We start from the raw sequence: 21,847 nt of genomic DNA on the forward strand, positions 1-21,847 counted from the left end.
GGCAAGGGAGAAATTGGGAAAAGTCCAATACATATCTGAAGAGACAGAAACAAAAAAGGAACTGAAACACTGATGCATGTTGGTATCCCTTTTCTTCACCTTATATACAGCTGGTATAGGTAAAACCCTTGAAAATTTTAAAGCCTTTGCCCATGAAAATTGGGAAGCAGACCATACAAATATTAGAATATGCAGAGGATTTATTGACATTGGAGTTACTAGAACAGACCTTATACCTCCATTAAAAGCCCTTGAATTATAGAACACTGTAAACTCATTAAAGACTAATATGAAGAAGATAAGAAAATGATTTTTGGTGAAATTACCCTTGATACTGCCATTGCCCTAGAGTGATATCCGGAGTCATGAAGGCAGTGGCAGGAACAGAAAGTAACAAGACATCTAAGACCCGTGTTTTTTTTGCGGTTTCTAATCCTTGCTCTTCCTATAGCTTCTCAACAGGAACAAGGAAGGACTAAGGAATTGGAGAAGTGGTCAACCCTGTAATGCCATCGAAGGCCCGAGGTTGTGTGATGTCACTTCCGCACCACACAGCATTTACGTCTATGGGCTGCTGATGAGCTCCTTGGAAGCCTCCCTGCAAAGCATACAGTAGCACTCACTGTGTCCCTCTCAATGAGGGCCATCTGGTTTTCATCCCTGTGTTATAGTTTTTATAGTAGTGACTGCTACAGGCAAAACTGTTCACCTCTGCAAATATTACATAAACAACGTCTACGTCTAGAATCAGGAAGGGATACATTTGCTCGACTTGAACGGGTTTTTCGTCTATTAGATTATCTGTGATATGCTTTGCTCAAGGTCTGCATCTGTTATTATACTGTCACTAAGTATGGACCCCACCTACAGCTCCATGTGCATGCAGCGCACACCGGGCATGGAGTGCATTTACTGGAAATGAACATTGTGTTTAGTGCATGCCTGTTGTGCCAGTGCAGTGTGCATGGGGCATGAATGCTCAATCTGTTGCTTAAGTATGGGCAGGTGCAGGGGAGGACCACATTATGTGGCAGGGTTGGCTGAATTATGTGGCACGAAAAGGCAAATTATGCAGTGTGATGCAGCACATTTTGTGATAGTTTTATTGAATTAATTTTAATTTTTACACCTTTTAACACTGACAGATTAAAGGTTTCATCTAGTTGGAAACTGTTTAACACACAAGTACACCAATAAGCGACAGAAAGGTGACCAGTCGACTTTTGCGAAGTGCGTTCCAGTGTACAACAACACATGTTGCCAAGTATTTATTAACTTTTGACCCTTTTGAGCTGGAAACACAGTTTTTTTGTTGTGGAACTCTGCCTGAGACAAAAGGTTCCCACATCCCATGTATATATAGCAGTTGTAAATTGGACCAAATCTAATCATCCGCCTGAAACACATAAGAATTTACTCAAGGTCAATGCTGCACCTGCACATAAGACTCAATTGGAAGTTCTAACATTACATCCTCATGATGTGCAGGAGCCTTCATCTGAGACAGACACATCAGAATACCCCATCGCTAGAACAGTCTGCCTTCATGAAGTACTCACATCTCTAAATGAAGGTGTTAGATTTTTTGTGCATCTTACATTTTTGTGTATTATTAACAATGTGCAGATTGTGGATTTACTTTCAAATTTACATGTGTACACTATTATTGTGCTATTAGATTTTTTTTAAATAAATGTGCTAAGACTTGTTAAAGTGTCTTTTTCTGGCTTATGCTAACTAGGCCTCAAAAGTATCTTGACTGTTCACAGTGAATTATTTCTACAACAGGCAATCAAGCAGAGTCGTATTTGTTTATTTCCATTGACGTTGCTCATGCAGGTCTTGTAGAAAACTTTCAATTATAGACACAATATTGTTGCATTTTTCAAGATCCTTCTGCAAGCTTACTGTACAGCATTAATTCATAAGAATTTGCTGTTGTTCTTGTAAATAGTTTGCTCTACCGTCTCTGGATGACATTGATGTGAAGTTGGCAGAATCAATATTCATATAGTTGGATAGTGTCAGATGGTAAGCTGACATGATATGTAATAGAATTGTGCTCTGGTTTTCTGGAAATATAATTCCTTTCCTCACACCATGATGAGTAATGTGAGCCAGAAGACTTTCTTGATTCCCTTGGGTGCTAATAAGGATGCTGTCTGATTCCTTTTGATTTTGCTGCTCATTTGGGACTTAGAATTATTCTGATTTTACACATTTTCTTGTGTTGCTCTCTCTTCTGAGATCTTTTATGGCAATGACTTTATGCATTTGCATTTACAATTTCTGTGCCACACCTATTGAATTTTTGTAACAAATCATTTACATTTCTATTTCTGCTCTAAAACTCAAATATTGAGTCCATCTTACTTAATTGACTGTATTTTTATAATGCACTTGTTTGGGGACACAGTGCCTCATGAAATAGAGGTTAAACACCATCTCCCATTCATCCACCTGTAGGCGTGCTGTCAAAGTAATATTTTAGGGCATACAATTTAGAGATGCCCAAGCCCACTAAGGCACAGCCTCCAGCCATCAAGAGGAGCAGGTGATTCGATCTAAGATCACAGTGCCCAAGAACACAAGTGTATTTACCTTAGGCTACAACACTCTACCTTCATAATATACATGATGCCATTTTTGAGGCAACAAAGCCCTTTATTCAACATCTAATTGCCTCCTTTATAATCCCAGAATAAAGGGCTGGACTCCATCAATTCCAGTCTAGAATTGTAAATTATACAGTTGTGTCTGCACATTGCATGCTCTGTAGACACATGGCTTAACAAGCTAGTAACAGTCATGCAAAAAAGAAGAGATTCAGAAGATAAGAGAAATACAAGGATATTGGCGTATGTATTTCCAGATCCTGGAGCAATATCTATGTTTGCTAATGTTGGTCTGGCTCGTTGCCCCAAGAACATGGCTATTGTTGTTTGCAAAGGTTGGCCAAAACCTCATTAGTTTTATTCTCAAATGTCAGCTGTTAAGCCATATTTCACAAGATTGTATTACATAATACAACTGTTATCACAGATAATAGAGATCGGTGTTTAGTTACAGGTATTTTCTTCTAACAATTACTTCTATAATAAACATATAGAAAAATAGAGCAGGTCACACAAACATTTGAAAGACAAGGTGCTTAGTATCAGAAGGTGGTAGCCAAGTCTATCACATAGTCTGCATGCCTTTCTTGCCCTAGGTATGTCTGCGTGCTTAGACTACATTGGTTTGGGCTGCAGCCACTGAGTACTGCGGAAATGATCATTTTAGTCCCCAAATGGGAAAATAACACTTGGTGGATGGAACCCTGCCTTGGTCATAGATCTTTAAGTGCATGTTGTTGCAAGAATTTTTCCAGAGTTTCCATGGCTAATGGTTGGGGCTGATCGGAAGCCATCACAGTCTGGCGTGAACATGTTGGAGGAGCAAAGGAACATGGGGCCACCAAAAGAAAATCCTAGCAGTTTATCAAGTCTGGGATCAGGAACGTTTTGTGTCTCCAGATGTACAAACAGGCCATTGGAGAAGGGTGGACAACAGACCACTGCCCAGCTTGGGCACACAACAGGTGGGGGATGTGGCAGTAGGTTGTGTGCTTGTCTAGTAGGATAGGTCTGTGTTTTTTCATTGATCGGGGGCCAGACAAGGCCAATGATCAGGGTTTGCTCACGTCTCTTCTCCAGGGTATCAAGGTTCTCTCCGGCTCCTGGAACAGTCCCTTTGCCAACTCTTATTAATCACTCATCACATATCCATTTTCTCTGGAAAAGGACAGTAAAGCGATCCTGAACTCTGGCCTCATACTTATGCAAGGAAAGTATTGGAATCTCAGGCAGCTCTTCAGTAAGAAGGCAAGCAGTCAATGGATAAGACTTCAACCAGTTTAGTTCTAGTCTGGTGGGAGTGGACCAGCAAAGATCAATTTTCTGAGGCCAAGCAATAAACAAATTCTACAAGGTACTGTAATGAGCTCAGAAATTCACTATATTCAGTTTTAGGGATCTTCCAAAACAGGGACTGACGTCTAACTGAAATTCTTATCAGGAGCCGGAGAAAAAGGTACAGTTTAACACTCCTTAAACAGAAACTCTAAAATGTATTTTCTGCTTGGTGGTGCTGGGATTATAATTTGGAGATTTAACACGAAAGAAAGACTATTGAAAACATCTATCTGAAGAAGGGTGTGCGAGTAGCCACAGGGAAGAAATAGGACAGTGGAAGGAGGGATGGCATGCAGAGGGTGGTCTCTGGTCACCTTATTTTTTTTACACACATAATCTCATTTGCTCCATCTCTCTCTCGCTCAGTCTTTCTCTCTCTCCCTTTTTCTCTGTCTCTCTTTGCAGGCCCAGATGTGCTGTGAAACTAGACCTTATTGACCAGGATCGGGTAAGATGTATGGTCAAAACTCAGGTGCTTTAGGATTCTCATACAGAAGCTTCTGCAGACCCACATATCAAAGGTCCTAATTAAGGTCAGTCAACTTTGCCTTTTAACTAGATATATTATCACTGAGATTGATCATATTAAGGTCAATTGAATCTAGTTAAGAAACAACAAAACATAATAATTTTTACAAAGCAGGTAGCACCCAAGTGATGGGGGGGTCAGGTCCTTTCTGTCTTGAATTTCTGTCGCAGCGCTTTCTGCACGTTCTGGATCTTCTCTGTGATGACCGTGTCACTCAGGTGGTCACCGAACCTGTGCTTCAGAAGCACACGGATAACCTTGATACAACGCTCGTCCATCATGGGTTTGGCCTTCCGGAATGTGTTCCCACGGCGACCGGTAATTGAGTGGCTCTGAATATAGTCAGAAGTGAAAAGCTTGTGGAGCAAGGTCTTACAGGCCGTGCTGATCTTCTGGTCGAAGCGGATGGCCTCACGTAGCTGCTCGCGGGTGTGGCCATTGAAAAGCTCTGGTGCAGGGCGTGGTGTGGAACAAGGCTCCTCAGGCGGAGGTGTGGCCTCTAGGTCTTTCACCTTCCTTTTCAAGTGCATCACCTCATGCTGGAGGTGGCAGACCATCTTTTCCAGGCGGTGAAGCTTTTCGTCTCTGGGCAGGAACAGTCTGCAGTAAACATGCAACGAAAGATATGAAAAAAAAAATTAGCAGTGGCGATCAGATTGTCAAAACCACTCCGCTATTGCTGTGTTCATACCAAGTCAACTCAACATTTATTGAGTGGTTAAATAACACAACTCCAACAAACACAACCAATTAAACTCATTTATAATTATAATAATAGAGTGTCCTCTATAGGGGAATAGAGACACAGTTAAGTGCTGCAAAGGAAAATACTGGGTTACCAACATTCTTCACAAGGCTGCATCCATATATTTAAAAAATTTACTAGAAATATTCAATTTTTACTGTATAAACAAAGAGTCTCAGTGTCATTACACCTCATGCCCTAGCCTGTTTAACCCCAAGTCTCAGAAAATATATTTTACACAGAGTTCAAGGACTACTCAGGGCACAACAAGGGCACAATAAGTGACACTCTTACTGTGGATCAGTTGCTGATATCTCCCATTTCTGTCTGAACTGGCATAAAGGAATGAACAAAAATCACAAACATGCAAACCCTCTTATTTGTCTTACATGTTAGACACCGGAAATTTAGTCGTGGTGTTTCCCAGGTTTCAGACTCAGTAATATGGCGTCTGTGTTTCTTCTTTACAAGTTCATGATGATCTTCTTAAAATATTGTTCAATTTGAAAAACAACAAGCATGCATCCGAACTGGGTCTATATTGAAATCAGCGTGGTATTGCTTCAGACATAATGACCAACATTCATTTATACATGTATTACCAATGGTAATTGCTGCCCATATTAGTGATTTTGTGGACCTAGAAACAGTCATAAATATGTCTTTGAAAAAGTGACCATCCGGTTTTACCCCCTGTGGAAGTTGTGGAGACAACATACTAAAAGCACATCAGTAATAACATTCACAGGACCTGGAAAACTGTTATCCTTCTCTCCCTAGACACAGAGAAAGCTTTTGACGGGTTGACTGGCAATTCTTATGCTTCATGCTAGAGAATTGTGGACTGGCCCTTGATTTAGAGAATGAATTCCATGAGCTTATAAGAACACAAAAGCATGGGTTAGAATGAACGCCTGAATGGCGCCCATCAGGATTAGATGAGGCACGAAGCATGGATGTTGTCAGTACCCAAATAAATCTCAATATTATGGAGATCCAAGAGGTCAGGATTGGTACAAGCACCTGTAAGTAAGTGATATATGTGGATAAAGTCTTGATGACGTTCACCAACCTCAGCAGATCCACCCCGCTGCAACTGGGAGAAATGCAGAAATATGGAGCAGTTTTGGGCGTTAGGATAAATCCTCAGAAATTCAAAGAATTGAATCTTTCAATGCAAGTGGCTAACATGGAAACAGTGAATTCTGATTTGATTTTTCAATGGGCTACAGGGCAAATTTAATATTTGGCTATACATATTATCCATTCTCTGGCACCATCTGGTAAAGGTCAATTACAGACCTTTATTCCATGATATCTGAAATGATCTGCAGTATTGTTACTCAGGGAGGAGGTCTATTACTGCTCGGCAGATTGGATGGAGGCCATCAGGATGGACATACTACCCAGGATCTTTTCCTCTTTTAAATGATACATAGCACCCCCCCCCCCATTTCTCACCATTTGACAGCTGCAATGCATGCTAGAAAACTATCTGGCTGGCGAAGCACCCAAAAACTTCCATACACAGGCTACACTGCCATTGGCCAAAGGCCAAAGGGGGCTAAGTTTGCCTCACAGCAAAATGTTACCAAGCATGCAGCTCCATTACTTGGCGGAGATGGTAGAAACAGAATATGAGAAACAGTGGTCCTTCATTGATACAATAATCAGTGATCAAGCACCAATAGATGCAAAGTGCCTTGATTGTACAAAAAAACCACATGGCATAGGGCTGTACTCATCCCCAGCCACCAGGGCCATTATTGGAGTCTGGGACAGGGTGGCCACCCATAGAGCACTCATGCCCTTTCCCTCCCTATTCAACCCAACAGCTCGGTATCCATTTTTCACTCCTATGGAGGATTTCCTCCACTTCTAGCCTTCGCAATAGAAAAATGAGGTAGGATAGGCTACGTTTGCAATGATTGGGGATTTATTGATCTTGGCCAGCTTAGGAGAGGACAGAGCCTGCTGGAGAGAAGAATTTTAGCTACTAGCAGGTCCGCTACTGGTTGATGCAGCCTTGTGTCAATGTAGATGCCTCTGGGCCCTGACAAAATTTGAGAAGTGACTCCTCCTAGAAAGCAACATGGGGTGATTTCGGACATCTTCAAATTTTGAGGGACAGGATCATATCCATGCAGGGATTTGGAAGATCCTAAGAGTCACTTCAACAAAGTGCGCCTTACTATACATCATTAAGCATTGGTACCATGCTCCAAACAAGCTTCATAGTTGTTCTGGGAATGCCCTGAACTTCAGGGATACAGGGAATTAAGTTTGTTGATGTAGAGTATGTTTCACAAGAACATTCCCAGATGTCCTGGTTACAAATTGCTAGGGCTCCTAAAAGGGTATACATTCGCACTCCACTCATGAAGAGGCAGGCAGATGCCTGCTACACTTACTACTATAAAAACAAGCAATCACAGCAAAATGAAGCCTGACTAAGCTTCCCACAGCCCTTCAATGGCTTCGCTGCCTAAGGAAAATCATGGGAATGGATAAGATCTCCCTCACAATAATATATGAAATGCAAAACTGTGACATATTGTTGACCCTGTTTTCAGAGTACCCATCAACAGAGACCCCGCTATCTCAAGTCCTGAAAATCATACCACTCAGTACTACAGCGCAGATATGATCGAGGGAGGCAGAAGTTTTTCAAAAGAGATCAACCCAAGAATATAACCCCAAATGACAACTGTAGGGAATGACAATGAGAGTGGCAGCAGCCATTCAACTGGTGAATCGGAAAGGAGATTGGTGGAGTTGGGTGTGTTTCGACCTCGGTCTCCTAGTTTTTCTGTTTTAGCCCATTTCCTCTGAATTGATTGGACTCATTCTCGTTTCCATATTGGCCTCTGGGATATGGGTTTTGGTAAGTGTAACAGAAAGACAATAACCCACAAAACAGTGCCCTAAACCCAGGCAGATCTGTATTTGACTAGTGGTCCAGGATAGCACACAAACTGACTGAGAAACAGTGCATTGTGCTAGGTCCTAATCCAGCAACCTACGGACTTTGCTGAAGATACCTCAGATCCCTAAAGGAGGGAAGGTGTAACTTGACTTTCACCAATAAAAAAGAACTGGAGCAAGATTGTGGTATTTAGGCCATAATAATTTTTTTTTAATTTGCAGATAGCATATGACAAGCATAGCTGCCACTCAAAACATTTGTCACCCTGCTCTACTGCAAATCAGTGGACTTGTTCTGCCAATTTCAAAATCACAAATTCTGTATTTTTTAATGTGGCCACAAATAGGTTTTCATGAATAGAACTGTTTTTACCATCACAGTTTCTGGAGTACTGGTGCTCTGTGTGTATAAAACATTGGTTTCAGTTAACAACCATTAATGAGGTGGTGAATGAAAATCTACAGTGCTACTCTGCACAAATGGGGAAGGTAAATTTAACATGAAGGGCAGATTTACTGAGAATTTTGCGTCGGGTTTCATCACTTTTGTAGCACAGGCTCAATGCAAAATCATTTTTGTTTTTTACTAAGCCATGCAAAGTCACTTTGCGTGGTTTAGTAAGTACAGAGTAACACAATGCAGCGCATAGTGTCGCATTGTGTTACCTTGCTTTGGGAAAGCGTTTCATGGGTGGAGCAAAGGCGTTTCCATGCATCCACGCATTGATTTTGGCACATTCCCAGACTTACTAAAGCTAGCAGACCTGGGAGTGCATCACAAAAGGTTCTCTGCCTCCCTGAATAAGGTGTAAGGAGGGGAAATATCTTTATTTTTCATCATTAATTCCTCTTTCCATGCATGCTGCATTCTGCAGCATGCATCAAAAGAGGAATATGCCTCTAAGAATTGTTTTTGTGCAGGACGGTATCCCTTCCCACACAAAAACAATCCTGTGTGAAGTACAGACAGTTTTGCACTATGGTGCAAAAGTGCCTACTTTGGCACTAGAAGGCACAGTGCACCAGCACTAAGTGATAGTAGAAATGTGTCATAACTAAATAGGTATAATCAGTGCTTAATTTGTAATTAAAAAAGTGCCCGTGCCCAAATATGCAGCTGCTGAATTTAATTGTGTGAGCACGGAATACTGAGACAGCGTATTCCTGAAGCCATCTCGGGCCTCTTCAATCCATTTAAAGCCACTCCCTGCCCCTTCAGCTCACTCTTGCAGCTTTCTGCTTTCTAAGTTTGTGACACTTATCTTCCTCCATCTTTCCCATATGTGTCTTCAAGCAAATGCTTGAGGCAGAAGAATAAGCCCCGGCCCTCAAAAATCAGTGCCGGTGCTCAGCACCGGAAACAATAAGTACAAATTAAGCACTGGGTTTAATAATTTTTTTGCCTCCCTTTCATGCAGCGCAGCAACTTTGCTTGCTGCCCTGAACTGCATGAAATATAAGTAAATATGTCCCGTAATTTAGTATAAGATGCAAGCTAATGATGTGTGTGGATGTGCTTCTGCACCAAAAAAGGCTGTTTTGGCACCACACTAGGCATTACCCTACGGCTACGAGTCAGCACTTCCACATATTAGACTTATATTTGAGGTAGAACCTGTAGCAGAAGTTGCAATGAGAGGACAGCAGGCCATCATACACTACTTAAAGCGCAATGGCATAGAAATAATCTATATCACTCATTGGAATATCGCTCAATATTCTCTGCAGCTTGTTAGATTCTGTGCAAGGATTGCAAGCAATGCCAGCTCGCACTACTTTCAAAGATCTGGTGCTGCATGAAAACCCAAGGGTGTTTGCAGTGTTATTCCCCTTTTAGGCCCGCTTTGCAATTTCACCACTGCACTCTCATTACCTCTCAGGGCAATATATCATTCAAAGTTGACCTGCGCTGCCATCTCTGCCACATTACGTCACAACGCTTTCCTTAAAGTAAAACAAACTCACGCTCAAAACATTAGTAAATCTGGGGCTCAAAATTTCAACAGATTTGTTTTGTGATGTATTGTGTGCCGAGTTCTTTGTTGCCATGTTTCTGTTATTCCTCATTTTGTTACATGGTAGGTGTTATGTACTTGTGCAGCTGCGAAACCCAGTGGTGATGTTACCAAGATGCAGAAGTGGAACTGAATTTGAACAATATTTACATTTCAGGCAGAGACAACCTGGCTATATGAAGATTGTGTATGGATAAATTAGGGTCTGTTTTAGATAAACTAGAGTCCAGATTTACTAACATTTTGCACAGTGGCATAACAAAGCATGAGAGGGTCCCGCTGCAAGGTATTCTGAAGAGGCCCTGCACATTCACATTAGTAGGGGACAAGCCCAAGGCCCCTACCCCGCACCGTGGGGTATGACTTGGGCCACCTCTCCCCACACTGTGGGTGCAGAGGGGGCTTCTGTTACACCCCTGGCTTTGCACAAATTAGCATTACTTTTGCAACGTAAAGCAGACCCAAAGTGTAATACTCAGATTTACTATCCAATGCAAATCAGGAATTCCGTTGAAAAGTGTCCCAAGGTAACGCATAGTTGCGCTGTACGCTACTTTACCTTACTTTGAGTCTAAGGTGCATTCCCTGGGTGATAGGTGGACGTTCCTATGCAACCACCCATGGGTTTTGATGCAAATTCCTTTCTCCAAACATTCGCAGTCAGTGATTTGTGCCAGAATCTTACTCTTGCTGAAGGCAGGACTAACAAGGAAAACATTTTTAATGTCTCCTTCATTCTCTTACTTTGCATGTGTGCTGAATTCTATGTCAGGACCGGAGGCTCCGATTATGCTTTCTCTTTCTTTACTGACTTAAAACAGCAGCCAATCACAAACAAGTTCAACAAAAAACTAAACATCCCATGATGCTCTACTCAATGTCACATGGTCCAATCACCCATCGCGACCTCTGTCCATATAACACCTGACCCTCGATGTCACTTCCTCTTTCTTTGCTGCTTCACAGAAGATAAGTGCATTTTATCTCTATTCAGTATTGTGATTGTGTTTTGTCATTGTGATTGATTATTTGTTTAAGAAATTTGGCGTCACGATTTAGCGCGCCTCCTTGTTTGTTTAAGCGCACCTCAGCGCTTCTGTTTTCGGCCTTCTTTTGCCGATTTTTGTAGCCCAAACTAGTGGAGTGGGAGCAAGAGCGTACTGCGTGATTCCACGCAGTCTTTCTTTCTTTTTATATGCCCGGTACGCGCGCGCACAACTCGCTTCAGAGCCGATCATTCGTTTATTTAGAACGATGGGCTCGACGAGTTGAGACGCGTGCAGACGGAAGGTCATTTTCCCCAAATAAACCCCAGATCTACAGTGTAGATCTTGTTGCTCCCTGATGCCCCGTTCATAGACACTGAACGAGGGTTGTAAAATTGATATTAGGTTTCTGCCTAGAGTGCCTGCAGGCAGCTCCCTCCACGTTTTATTGTGGGCACACCCTGTTCCTTTGCCTGCTTTGGGGTTTTTGCACTCCCCCTGATATCTGAAAGATTTATTTTATTTCCACTCAATATTAGGTGCATATAAACAGATTTATACATCTGCCCTAATACCTACCAATTTCAAATGGCTCAGTGGAATGATCAGGACAGTGAGTACTATACTGAAGAATTGGGGAGCCAATTAGAAGTGGATTTAGTGGAAGCCCCTGATTCTAGGGTCCAGCAATCAGTTAACGACGCTCTGGTAAAAGCTTTAGGTCCCTTCTCAGGGCAACTGTTTGACTATGCACGCTCTCAAGGTTGGGTGCAAGGCCAAGCCTCTCAACAGGAGGGAAAAAAGGCAAAAGGAAAAGCAAAAAATTTAGAAGAGCCTTCCACTGATCTTAGTGGCCTACATGCGGACGCCTTTGATAAACTTCGTAAAAAGCACAGCGGGGAGCATAATTACAGCTCAAAAAAGGATGCTACCTTTTCCCCTTCCTCCTCAGATAAAAACTCCTCTTCCGAGGATTCGGACGACTCAGAACCCCCAGTGCCTGGTAAAAAAGCTAAGAAAGTCGTTCCACCTTCACTTGTACTTGATTTCGATCCATCTGAAATCATACACCCCAGAGCTTCCAATTGGGTTCCTCCTCCCGAGGTAGCCCAATATGTGCAGACTAACATCAGGAAAAGTTTTGACAAAGAAGTTCGTTCTTGCCTAAAAGCAAAATGTCCCAGACCAGATCTAGAAGAGAGAGTCTCCGATACTCCGGAAATAGACCCAACCATGGTCACATTTATGAAAAAGTTCACCAAAGATCCTAAAAAAAGGATTAGATAGATCGTGGCGTAACTGCCAAGATAAACTGTATGACCTTTCCGGCCCCTTGACTAAGATTCTCGAAATGGCTTACGTAGCCAAAGAATCAAACTCCCCGGTGGACACAGACATCCTTATTGGTTGGGCTCAAAGAGCTGTTTGTCAGTTGGGGAACACTAACTGCACTATCTCCTCTGAACGTAGGAAGTCTATTTTGATGCGCATTGACCCAAAATTATCTGATCTAGCATCTTCTGAGGCGGGTCCCTCAGCTGATGGTCTTCTATTTGGCTCGTCCTTTATTAAAGATTTAGCCAAGTTTTGCTCCAATTCTGGACAAGGCCCAAATGTCTCTTCAAAAAGTCTTTAAACAAGGCCTTTTTACCAGGGCCGGTCGTTACGGTGGACGCATGGCCAGCCGAGGTTCATACATCAGTCCCCAGAGCTATTATCCCAGAGGCAGAGGTGGTTGGTATGGGGAACAGGACACCACCTTCTACCCCACTCGCCATAGAGGAGGACGCCAACGTTTCCGCAGAGGCCCTCGCAGAGGGCAACAAGGTGCCATTCAAGACTCTAGTTTCTCAGGTGAGCATTATTCCGTTTTCTCAAGTCACTCTTGGGGGCAGAGTGGCATTGTTTATAAAAAATTGGAGAAAGATTACCGGAGATCCTTGGATTCTCCTATCGGTCATGGGTTTTCACCTAGAGTTTGTCAGTACTCCCAATCAGATCAACCCTCTGCGTCAGATGTGTTTTTCCCTAGAAAATCAAGCCTTCATAGACAAGTCTAGGCCTTATTAGAGAAAGGCGCAGTACAATTTTCCAACCCTCATCCTTACGGTTTTATCAGCCCTATATTTGTAGTAGACAAAAAAGGCGGAGGACGGCGCCTAGTCTTGAATTTAAAGGAATTCAACCAATGGATCCTATACCGACATTTCAAAATGGAGGGCATACACATGCTAAGAGACCTTCTGTTCGGAGGGGATTGGATGGTACGACTGGACCTAAAAGATGCCTATCTGTCAATCCCAATTTTTCCTCCACACAGGAGGTTCCTTCGGTTTCGGTGGAAGGGTCAGTGCCTAGAATTTCTGGCTCTCCCCTTCGGTCTGTCATCAGCACCTTGGTGCTTCACGAAGTTGATGAGACCGGTCATGGAATGGCTAAGATCCAAGGGTGTCCGTTTGATCATTTATCTGGACGATATTCTCTTGATGGCTCAATCTCCCCAGACCCTTCTGTCTCATTTGAACTGGACCATCAGTATTCTGCAAGATTTAGGTTTCCTTATCAATGCGCAGAAATCACTATTGGATCCAACCCAAGTGGTAGGTTTCCTGGGGTTTCGGATAAACTCAATCTCATGTCAGCTTCTTCTACCCTCTCAGAAGATTCGCAACATCAAGAGGGAATTGAGGTCTCTTTTGACCAGGTCGACGGTGTCCTTAAGGAGAGTAGCCAGGGTAGTGGGGTTGTTAGCCTCTTCCATTCAGGCAATCTTCCCAGCTCCCTTACACTACAGAGCACTACAGAGACTCAAGATCAGACACCTCCAACAGGGTCTGAGCTATTCAGAACAGATCCCATTGACTGTAGAAGTAAAATCAGAGATACAATGGTGGCTACAGCATATGGAGGCCTGGAACGGCAGAGCGATTTTCGGGTCTCACCCAGATGTGGTGATCGAATCCGATGCCAGCCGTTGGGGTTGGGGAGCACGTTGCAACTCTCTAGTGACTGGAGGCAGATGCTCAGAATGGGAACAGACACTACACATCAATTGTCTGGAACTTCTGGCGGGTTCCTTCGCAATAAAGAGTCTCTCCCCTCAGAAGACAGATTGTTGCATACTTCTACAGATGGACAATGTCTCAGCAGTGAGGTATGTCAACAAATTGTGGGGAACGAAATCCAGAATCCTGGCAGAGATTGCCAAGGAGTTTTGGCACTACTGTCTGACACAACGCTTAGTAGTCATTGCGGAATATCTTCCAGGGGACCAGAACATTGTTGCGGACTGGAACTCCAGATATCTGACAGATTCCAGCGACTGGAAACTGGATCCAATGATTTTCTCCCAGATAATCAAAGAATGGGCAGTTGTGATGTAGACCTGTTTGCATCCCGCCTCAATTTCCAGATTTCAAAATTCTTCGGTTGGCGGCCAGATCCCTGTGCAATGAAGATGGATGCATTTCTTCAGGACTGGTCTCAGTTTCGAGGATATGCGTTTTCACCTTTTCTAATGATTGCCTGGGTGTTGTCTCAAGTCCAGAGACAGAAAACAGAGATTGTTTTAGTGACTCCCTTCTGAAGAGCACAACCGGGGTTCCCAGTAGCGCTGAATTTAGCTTGTGCCTATCCTCTTCTCCTTCCTCCTCGTCGGAATCTTCTTCTGAATCCGGAGGGCCATCAACATCCAATGATCTCGTCAGGGAGACTGACTCTGTTGGCATGGTTGATTTCAGGTCAAGATGGAGTTCCTCAGGCCTTTCGCAACAAGCTGAGGACTTCATTAAACAGGCCTGGGCGGGTAGTACCCATAAAAGATATGATTCAGCCTGGCGCAGATGGAATAATTGGTGTGATGGAAGAGGTACCAATCCGGTGGAAGCACATATTGAGTTAATCATTAACTTCCTAGCGGAATTAGCTAGTTCTGGTTTAGCTTACCGGACGATTAATAATTTTAGATCAGCCATTTCAGCGGGACATATCCCTGTTGAAGGTAAACCTGTAGGAGAACACCCTTTAATATGTAAGTTACTGAGGGGCATTCGTTTGTCTAAACCACCTCAGGCAAAATACTCAGTATTATGGGATGTTAATGTTGTTTTAAAATTCCTGGATTCCTGGCCCGCTAATAAGGATTTATCTCGCAAACAACTTTCAGCCAAATTGACCATGTTGTTATGTCTCATTTGCTGTAAAAGAGTTTCAGATGTCAGAGCGTTAGATTTATCTGGCAGAGTATATTCACCAAATGGGGTTACCTTCACAATAACTAGAAGGACTAAAACGAATTACAGGTCGGTATCATATCCAATATATCCTGATAATTCTAAGTTATGTGTTGTTCATTGTTTAAAAGAATATGAAACTGTCACAGAAGGTTTTAGACAGGATGTTAATGGGCAATTATTGATTTCCTTGCAAAAACCATTTAAACCAGTTACATCAGCTACCCTAGCTAGATGGATGAGATGGTTAATGAATGAAGCTGGTATAGATACCAAAATATTTGGAGCTCATTCTGCTAGAGGAGCAATGGCCTCTAAGTCTTATGCCTTGGGTTCTCGTATAGAGGACATTATGAGGGCTGCAGATTTGTCTTCAGAAAATACGTTTCGTAAATTTTATCACAAGCCTGTGTTGGATGTAGCATCTGTAGTAATGGGACAGCTTTAAACTAGCATAATCGGAGCCTCCGGTCCTGACATAGAATAAAAAAATGTCTAGCTTACGCGTCAAGAATTTTCAATTCTATTAAGGACATGGAGGCGAGGATTATCCCACCCATAAGAACTGTTATTATTTAATAAAATAGTTAATTGATGAGATTGTTATCTATTATTCCCTCCCATTGGACACCAGTTATATGAATATTAATTTTATGAAAAGTCGTTCATTTTGAGAGTATTACCTTCCTGTTTTATTGTTATAGGTTCTGATCAGAAGAACTCCTGAGTCTACGACTTTTGTAAGGCTTCGTACGTTCATTTCGCTGGGATTGTTTCCACATTCGGGTTGGAGTCTTCAAACTCAGGTTATCTGTTAAGAGGAGGATCATCCGAACTCTGAGTTACAGTTGATGTAAGAAGTTTCGATTTCAATGTGAACTATATCTGCCTTGACCAAAGAAAGAGGAAGTGACATTGAGGGTCAGGTGTTATATGACAGAGATCGCGATGCGTGATTGGACCATGTGACATTGAGTAGAGCATCATGGGATGTTTAGTTTTTTGTTGAACTTGTTTGTGATTGGCTGCTGTTTTAAGTCAGTAAAGAAAGAGAAAGCATAATCCTCGCCTCCCTGTCCTTAATTGAAAATTCTTGACGCGTAAGCTAGAATTTTTTTTATTGTGCAGCACACAGCCAGAGCAGGAAAAGTGTTAAAGGATAGTTTTTGTACTGGAAGGGTCTCCTAGCAGTAAGAAACTACACGCACACCCTTAAGTCAAGGGTGTATGCGTTGGCACATCTTCGTAGATGTAGCAGTGTACTGCTTTCTCCCTTTCAAGCAATACAGTGCAGCAATTCTAGTTGAATTTTGTGATAAATCTGGGCCTGTGCCTTAGTTACAAAGGTAGATGAACACAGCCGTTCAGACTTACCTCTGCCCTTCACAATACCTACAGCCTCTCCAAACCATCTCAAAGGTGTCGGCTTCTGCAGACAATGAATCTTCACTCTGAGCATCGTCACAGCTGGAAAGAAGAGAAAGACGAGATTTAGCAAGCTAACCACCACTGGGTGGTCGACAGTTCCATTTGCAATATTATTGTAAAGTTAATTAAAGGAGCAGCCTGCCATTTCGTCGCCTGTTTTCATTTCCCCCGTGTTATTAAGGAGTGCAATTCGGCTGAAGTAAATGATGCCTCAGCATACGATGACCCAATTCTCTATTCTCTTGTTTTTTGGTCTGTTTCCTGCTTTATCATTTTCTTGTCAGAGAACCAGAAAGTACAAACAAACGCTATTAGCACCTCACTGTACAGGACATTTCTAGGCAAGGCTCTGTTCTTGTTTTGGAGCCTCTTTGACTGTAGCTGATGAACAGGGAGCATTGGAAAACACATACAAACACAGATTTAAACATCAAAAACAATAAAAACCCGATTTAAACTCCAAGGCTGAAGTGCCAGCTTTCAAGTTCAAATAGTGCAATGTGCAAACGTGCCCAAAAAATAAATGTATTTTTAGGCAAATACATGCAGGTGTATGCGTTAGGTGGACACGCATGTCAGCCTATGTAAATATGGCCATGTGCATGTACATGTATCTAAGTACTTGAGAGCACACATTGTATAAGGCTATGTGATTTATACACACATTATAAAAAATCTTTTATATCTATGAAACTGAATGTATGTTTATGCTTTACATAAGTGTATGTCATAGTATGTAGATAACATGTATGTGCATGAGTCTCTGTATATGGGTTTTATGCTTCTTTGTATGATAATAAATATGTCAGATCATGTTAATTTGATTATGCGGTAGGTACCTGCTTTCATGCTTTTTCTATGGGTATAACAATATATTTAGCTATTAAAAACACAACGTATATTCTTATATTCTAACATGATAAAATATTTATTTATATATATTGTTATGTAGATGAGGTTGTCTATATACGTGTAAGTATCTATATAGATTTAATGTTCTGTTTGTAAGGATATATGTATATATTGAAATGAAAATAACACCCTTTGTATGTTGTTTATGCACACATTCATGTGTATGTCTAACAATGTGTGTGTGTATATATATATATATATTTATATATATATATATGTGTGTGTATGTGTGTGTGTATGTATGTGTGTGTGTATGTAAAGAAGTCTCTCATCAGGGACGAAACGTGTCAGCTGAATCTTCAACTCGACTAGGAACATTTACATAGATCACAATTCTCATAATTGGATGGACACAAATTATCTTTTATTCCATGAATACTATTTTATTGTAGTATAAATTTGGGTTCTATGCGGATTGATGTATCTTCACTGTACTATATCAATGTGCCCTTCTTATTCAATGTATGTGAAATTAAAAGGCAGTAAAAAATAGAAAATGTCTTATTTACATTTTTGATGTATTTTGACCATTAACCCCTTCGCTGCCAGGCCTTTTCCCCCTCCTGTACCGAGCCTTTTTTTGGCTATTTGGGGCAGTTCGCGCTTAGGCCCTCATAACTTTTTGTCCACATCAGCCAGCCAAGCCAGATTTGCGTCCTTTTTTTCTAACATCCTATGGAATTCTAGAGGTACCCAGACTTTGTGGGTTCCCTTGAAGGAGGCCAAGAAATTAGCCAAAATACAGTGAAAATTTCGTTTTTTTTAAAAAATGGGAAAAAGTGGCTGCAGAAGAAGGCTTGTGGGTTTTTTTTCTGAAAATGGCATCAACAAAAGGTTTGCGGTGCTAAAATCACCAGCTTCTGAGCTTTCAGGAACAGGCAGACTTGAATCAGAAAACCCAATTTTTCAACACAAATTTGGCATTTTACTGGGACATTCCCCATTTTTACAATTTTTTGTGGGTTCAGCCTCCTTTCAGTCAGTGACAGAAATAGGTGTGAAACCAATGCTGGATCCCAGAAACCTAAACATTTCTGAAAAGTAGACAAAATTCTGAATTCAGCAAGGGGTCATTTGTGTAGATCCTACAAGCGTTTCCTACAGAAAATAACAACTGAAAAAGAAAAATATTGAAATTGTTGTGAAAAAAATATAACTTTTTCTCTACGTTTTACTCTGTAACTTTTTCCTGCAATGTCAGATTCTCGAAAGCAATATACCGTTACGTCTGCTGGACTCCTCTGGTTGCGGGGATATATAGGGCTTGTAGGTTCATCAAGAACCCTGGGTACCCAGAGCCAATAAATGAGCTGCACCCTGCAGTGCGTTTTCACTCTATACCGGGTATACAGCAATTCATTTGCTGAAATATAAAGAGTGAAAAATAGCTATCAAGAAAACCTTTGTATTTCCAAAAAGGGCACAAGATAAGGTGTTGAGGAGCAGTGGTTATTTGCACATCTCTGAATTCCGGGGTGACCATACTAGCATGTGAATTACAGGGCATTTCTCAAATAGATGTCTTTTTTACACACTCTCTTATATTTGTAGAGAAAGACAAGGGGCAATAAGACTTGTTTAGCTAATCTATGTTTCCCCAAGTCTCCCGATAAAAGTGATACCTCACTTGTGTGGGTAGGCCCAGCGCCCGCGACAGGAAATGCCCCAAAACGCAACGTGGACACATCACATTTTTTTAAAGAAAACAGAGGTGTTTTTTGCAAAGTGCCTACCTGTAGATTTTGGCCTCTAGCTCAGCCGGCACCCAGGGAAACCTACCAAAACTGTGCATTTAAAAAAATAAACTAGAGACCTAGGGGAATCCAAGATGGAGTGACTTGTGGGGCTCTGACCAGGTTCTGTTACCTAGAATCCTTTGCAAACCTCAAAACTTGGCTAAAAAAACACTTTTTCCTCACATTTTGGTGACAGAAAGTTCTGAAATCAGAGAGGAGCCACAAACTTCCTTCCACCCAGCGTTCCCCCAAGTCTCCCGATAAAAATGATACCTCACTTGTGTGGGTAGGCCTAGCGCCCGCGACAGGAAATGCCCCAAAACGCAACGTGGACACATCACATTTTTTGAAAGAAAACAGAGGTGTTTTTTGCAAAGTGCCTACCTGTAGATTTTGGCCTCTAGCTCAGCAAGCACCTAGGGAAACCTACCAAACCTGTGCATCTTTGAAAACTAGAGACCTAGGGGAATCCAAGATGGGGTGACTTGTGGGGCTCTGACCAGGTTCTGTTACCCAGAATCCTTTGCAAACCTCAGAATTTGGCTAAAAAACACGTTTTCCTCACATTTTGGTGACAGAAAGTTCTGGAATCAGAGAGGAGCCACAAACCTCCTTCCACCCAGCGTTCCCCCAAGTCTCCCGATAAAAATGATACCTCACTTGTGTGGGTAGGCCTAGCGCCCGCGACAGGAAATGCCCCAAAACGCAACGTGGACACACGGAATTTTTGAAAGAAAACAGAGGTGTTTTTTGCAAAGTGCCTACCTGTAGATTTTGGCCTCTAGCTCAGCCTACCAAACCTGTGCATTGTTTAAAACTAGAGACCTAGGGAAATCCAAGATGGGGTGACTTGTGGGGCTCTGACCAGGTTCTGTTACCCAGAATCCTTTGCAAACCTCAAAATTTGGCAAAAAAATCACGTTTTCCTCACATTGTGGTGACAGAAAGTTCTGGAATCAGAGAGGAGCCACAAATTTCCTTCCACTCAGCGTTCCCCCAAATCTCTCGATAAAAATGATACCTCACTTGTGTGGGTAGGCCTAGGGCCCGCCACAGGAAATGCCCCAAAACGCAACGTGGACACATCACATTTTTTTAAAGAAAACACAGGTGTTTTTTGCAAAGTGCCTACCTGTAGATTTTGGCCTCTAGCTCAGCCGGCACCTAGGGAAACCTACCAAACCTGTGCATTTTTTAAAACTAGAGACCTAGGGGAATCGAAGATGGAGGGACTTGTGGGGCTCTGACCAGGTTCTGTTACCCAGAATCCTTTGCAAACCTCAGTCATTGGCAAAAAAACACATTTTCCTCAAATTTTGGTGACAGAAAGTTCTGGAATCAGAGAGGAGCCACAAATTTTCTTCCACCCAGCGTTCCCCCAAGTCTCCCGATAAAAATGATACCTTACTTGTGTGGGTAGGCCTAGCGCCTGCGAAAGGAAATGCCCCAAAATGCAACGTGTACATATCACATTTTTTGAAAGAAAACAGAGGTGTTTTTTGCAAAGCGCCTACCTGTAGATTTTGGCCTCTAGCTCAGCTGGCACCTAGGGAAACCTACCAAACCTGTGCATTTTTGAAAACGAGAGACCTAGGGGAATCCAAGATGTGGTGACTTGTGGGGCTCTGACCAGGTTCTGTTACCCAGAATCCTTTGCAAACCTCAAAATCTGGCTAAAAAACACATTTTCCTCACATTTTGGTGACATAAAGTTCTGGAATCAGAGAGGAGCCACAAATTTCCTTCCACCCAGCGTTCCCCCAAGTCTCCCGATAAAAATGATACCTTACTTGTGTGGGTAGGCCTAGCGCCTGCGAAAGGAAATGCCCCAAAACGCAACGTGTACATATCACATTTTTTGAAAGAAAACAGAGGTGTTTTTTGCAAAGTGCCTACCTGTAGATTTTGGCCTCTAGCTCAGCCGGCACCTAGGGAAACCTACCAAACCTGTGCATTTTTGAAAACTAGAGACCTAGGGGAATCCAAGATGGGAAGACTTGTGGAGCTCTGACCAGGTTCTGTTACCCAGAATCCTTTGCAAACCTCAAAATTTGGCTACAAAAACACCTTTTCCTCACATTTTGGTGACAGAAAGTTCTGGAATCACAGAGGACCCACAAATGTCCTTCCACCCAGCGTTCCCCCAAGTCTCCCGATAAAAATGATACCTCACTTGTGTGGGTAGGCCTAGCGCCCGCGACAGGAAATGCCCCAAAACGCAACGTGGACATATCACATTTTTTTAAAGAAAACAGAGGTGTTTTTTGCAAAGTGCCTACCTGTAGATTTTGGCCTCTAGCTCAGCCGGCACCTAGGGAAACCTACCACACCTGTGCATTTATGAAAACTAGAGACCTAGGGGAATCCAAGATGGGGTTACTTGTGG

The 21,847-nt window shown here is 42.3% G+C and overlaps 1 protein-coding gene across 1 annotated transcript in view; it reads right to left on the reverse strand.

Moving 5' to 3' along the window:
- Positions 1–1,081: 1,081 nt before the first annotated feature.
- LOC138303801 (uncharacterized) overlaps positions 1,082–21,847 on the reverse strand; it is a 229,414-nt gene continuing 208,648 nt past the window's right edge. Inside the window, exons 5-6 of the mRNA XM_069243223.1 lie at positions 16,760–16,852; positions 1,082–5,082 (exon numbers count right to left, since the gene is read on the reverse strand). Coding sequence (XP_069099324.1) covers positions 4,620–5,082; positions 16,760–16,852 — 556 coding nt within the window. The 3' untranslated portion in view covers positions 1,082–4,619. The remainder of the gene's footprint in view (positions 5,083–16,759; positions 16,853–21,847) is intronic.

The sequence above is a fragment of the Pleurodeles waltl genome, chromosome 7, assembly GCF_031143425.1.
Source record: "Pleurodeles waltl isolate 20211129_DDA chromosome 7, aPleWal1.hap1.20221129, whole genome shotgun sequence".
Taxonomy (NCBI): domain Eukaryota; kingdom Metazoa; phylum Chordata; class Amphibia; order Caudata; family Salamandridae; genus Pleurodeles; species Pleurodeles waltl.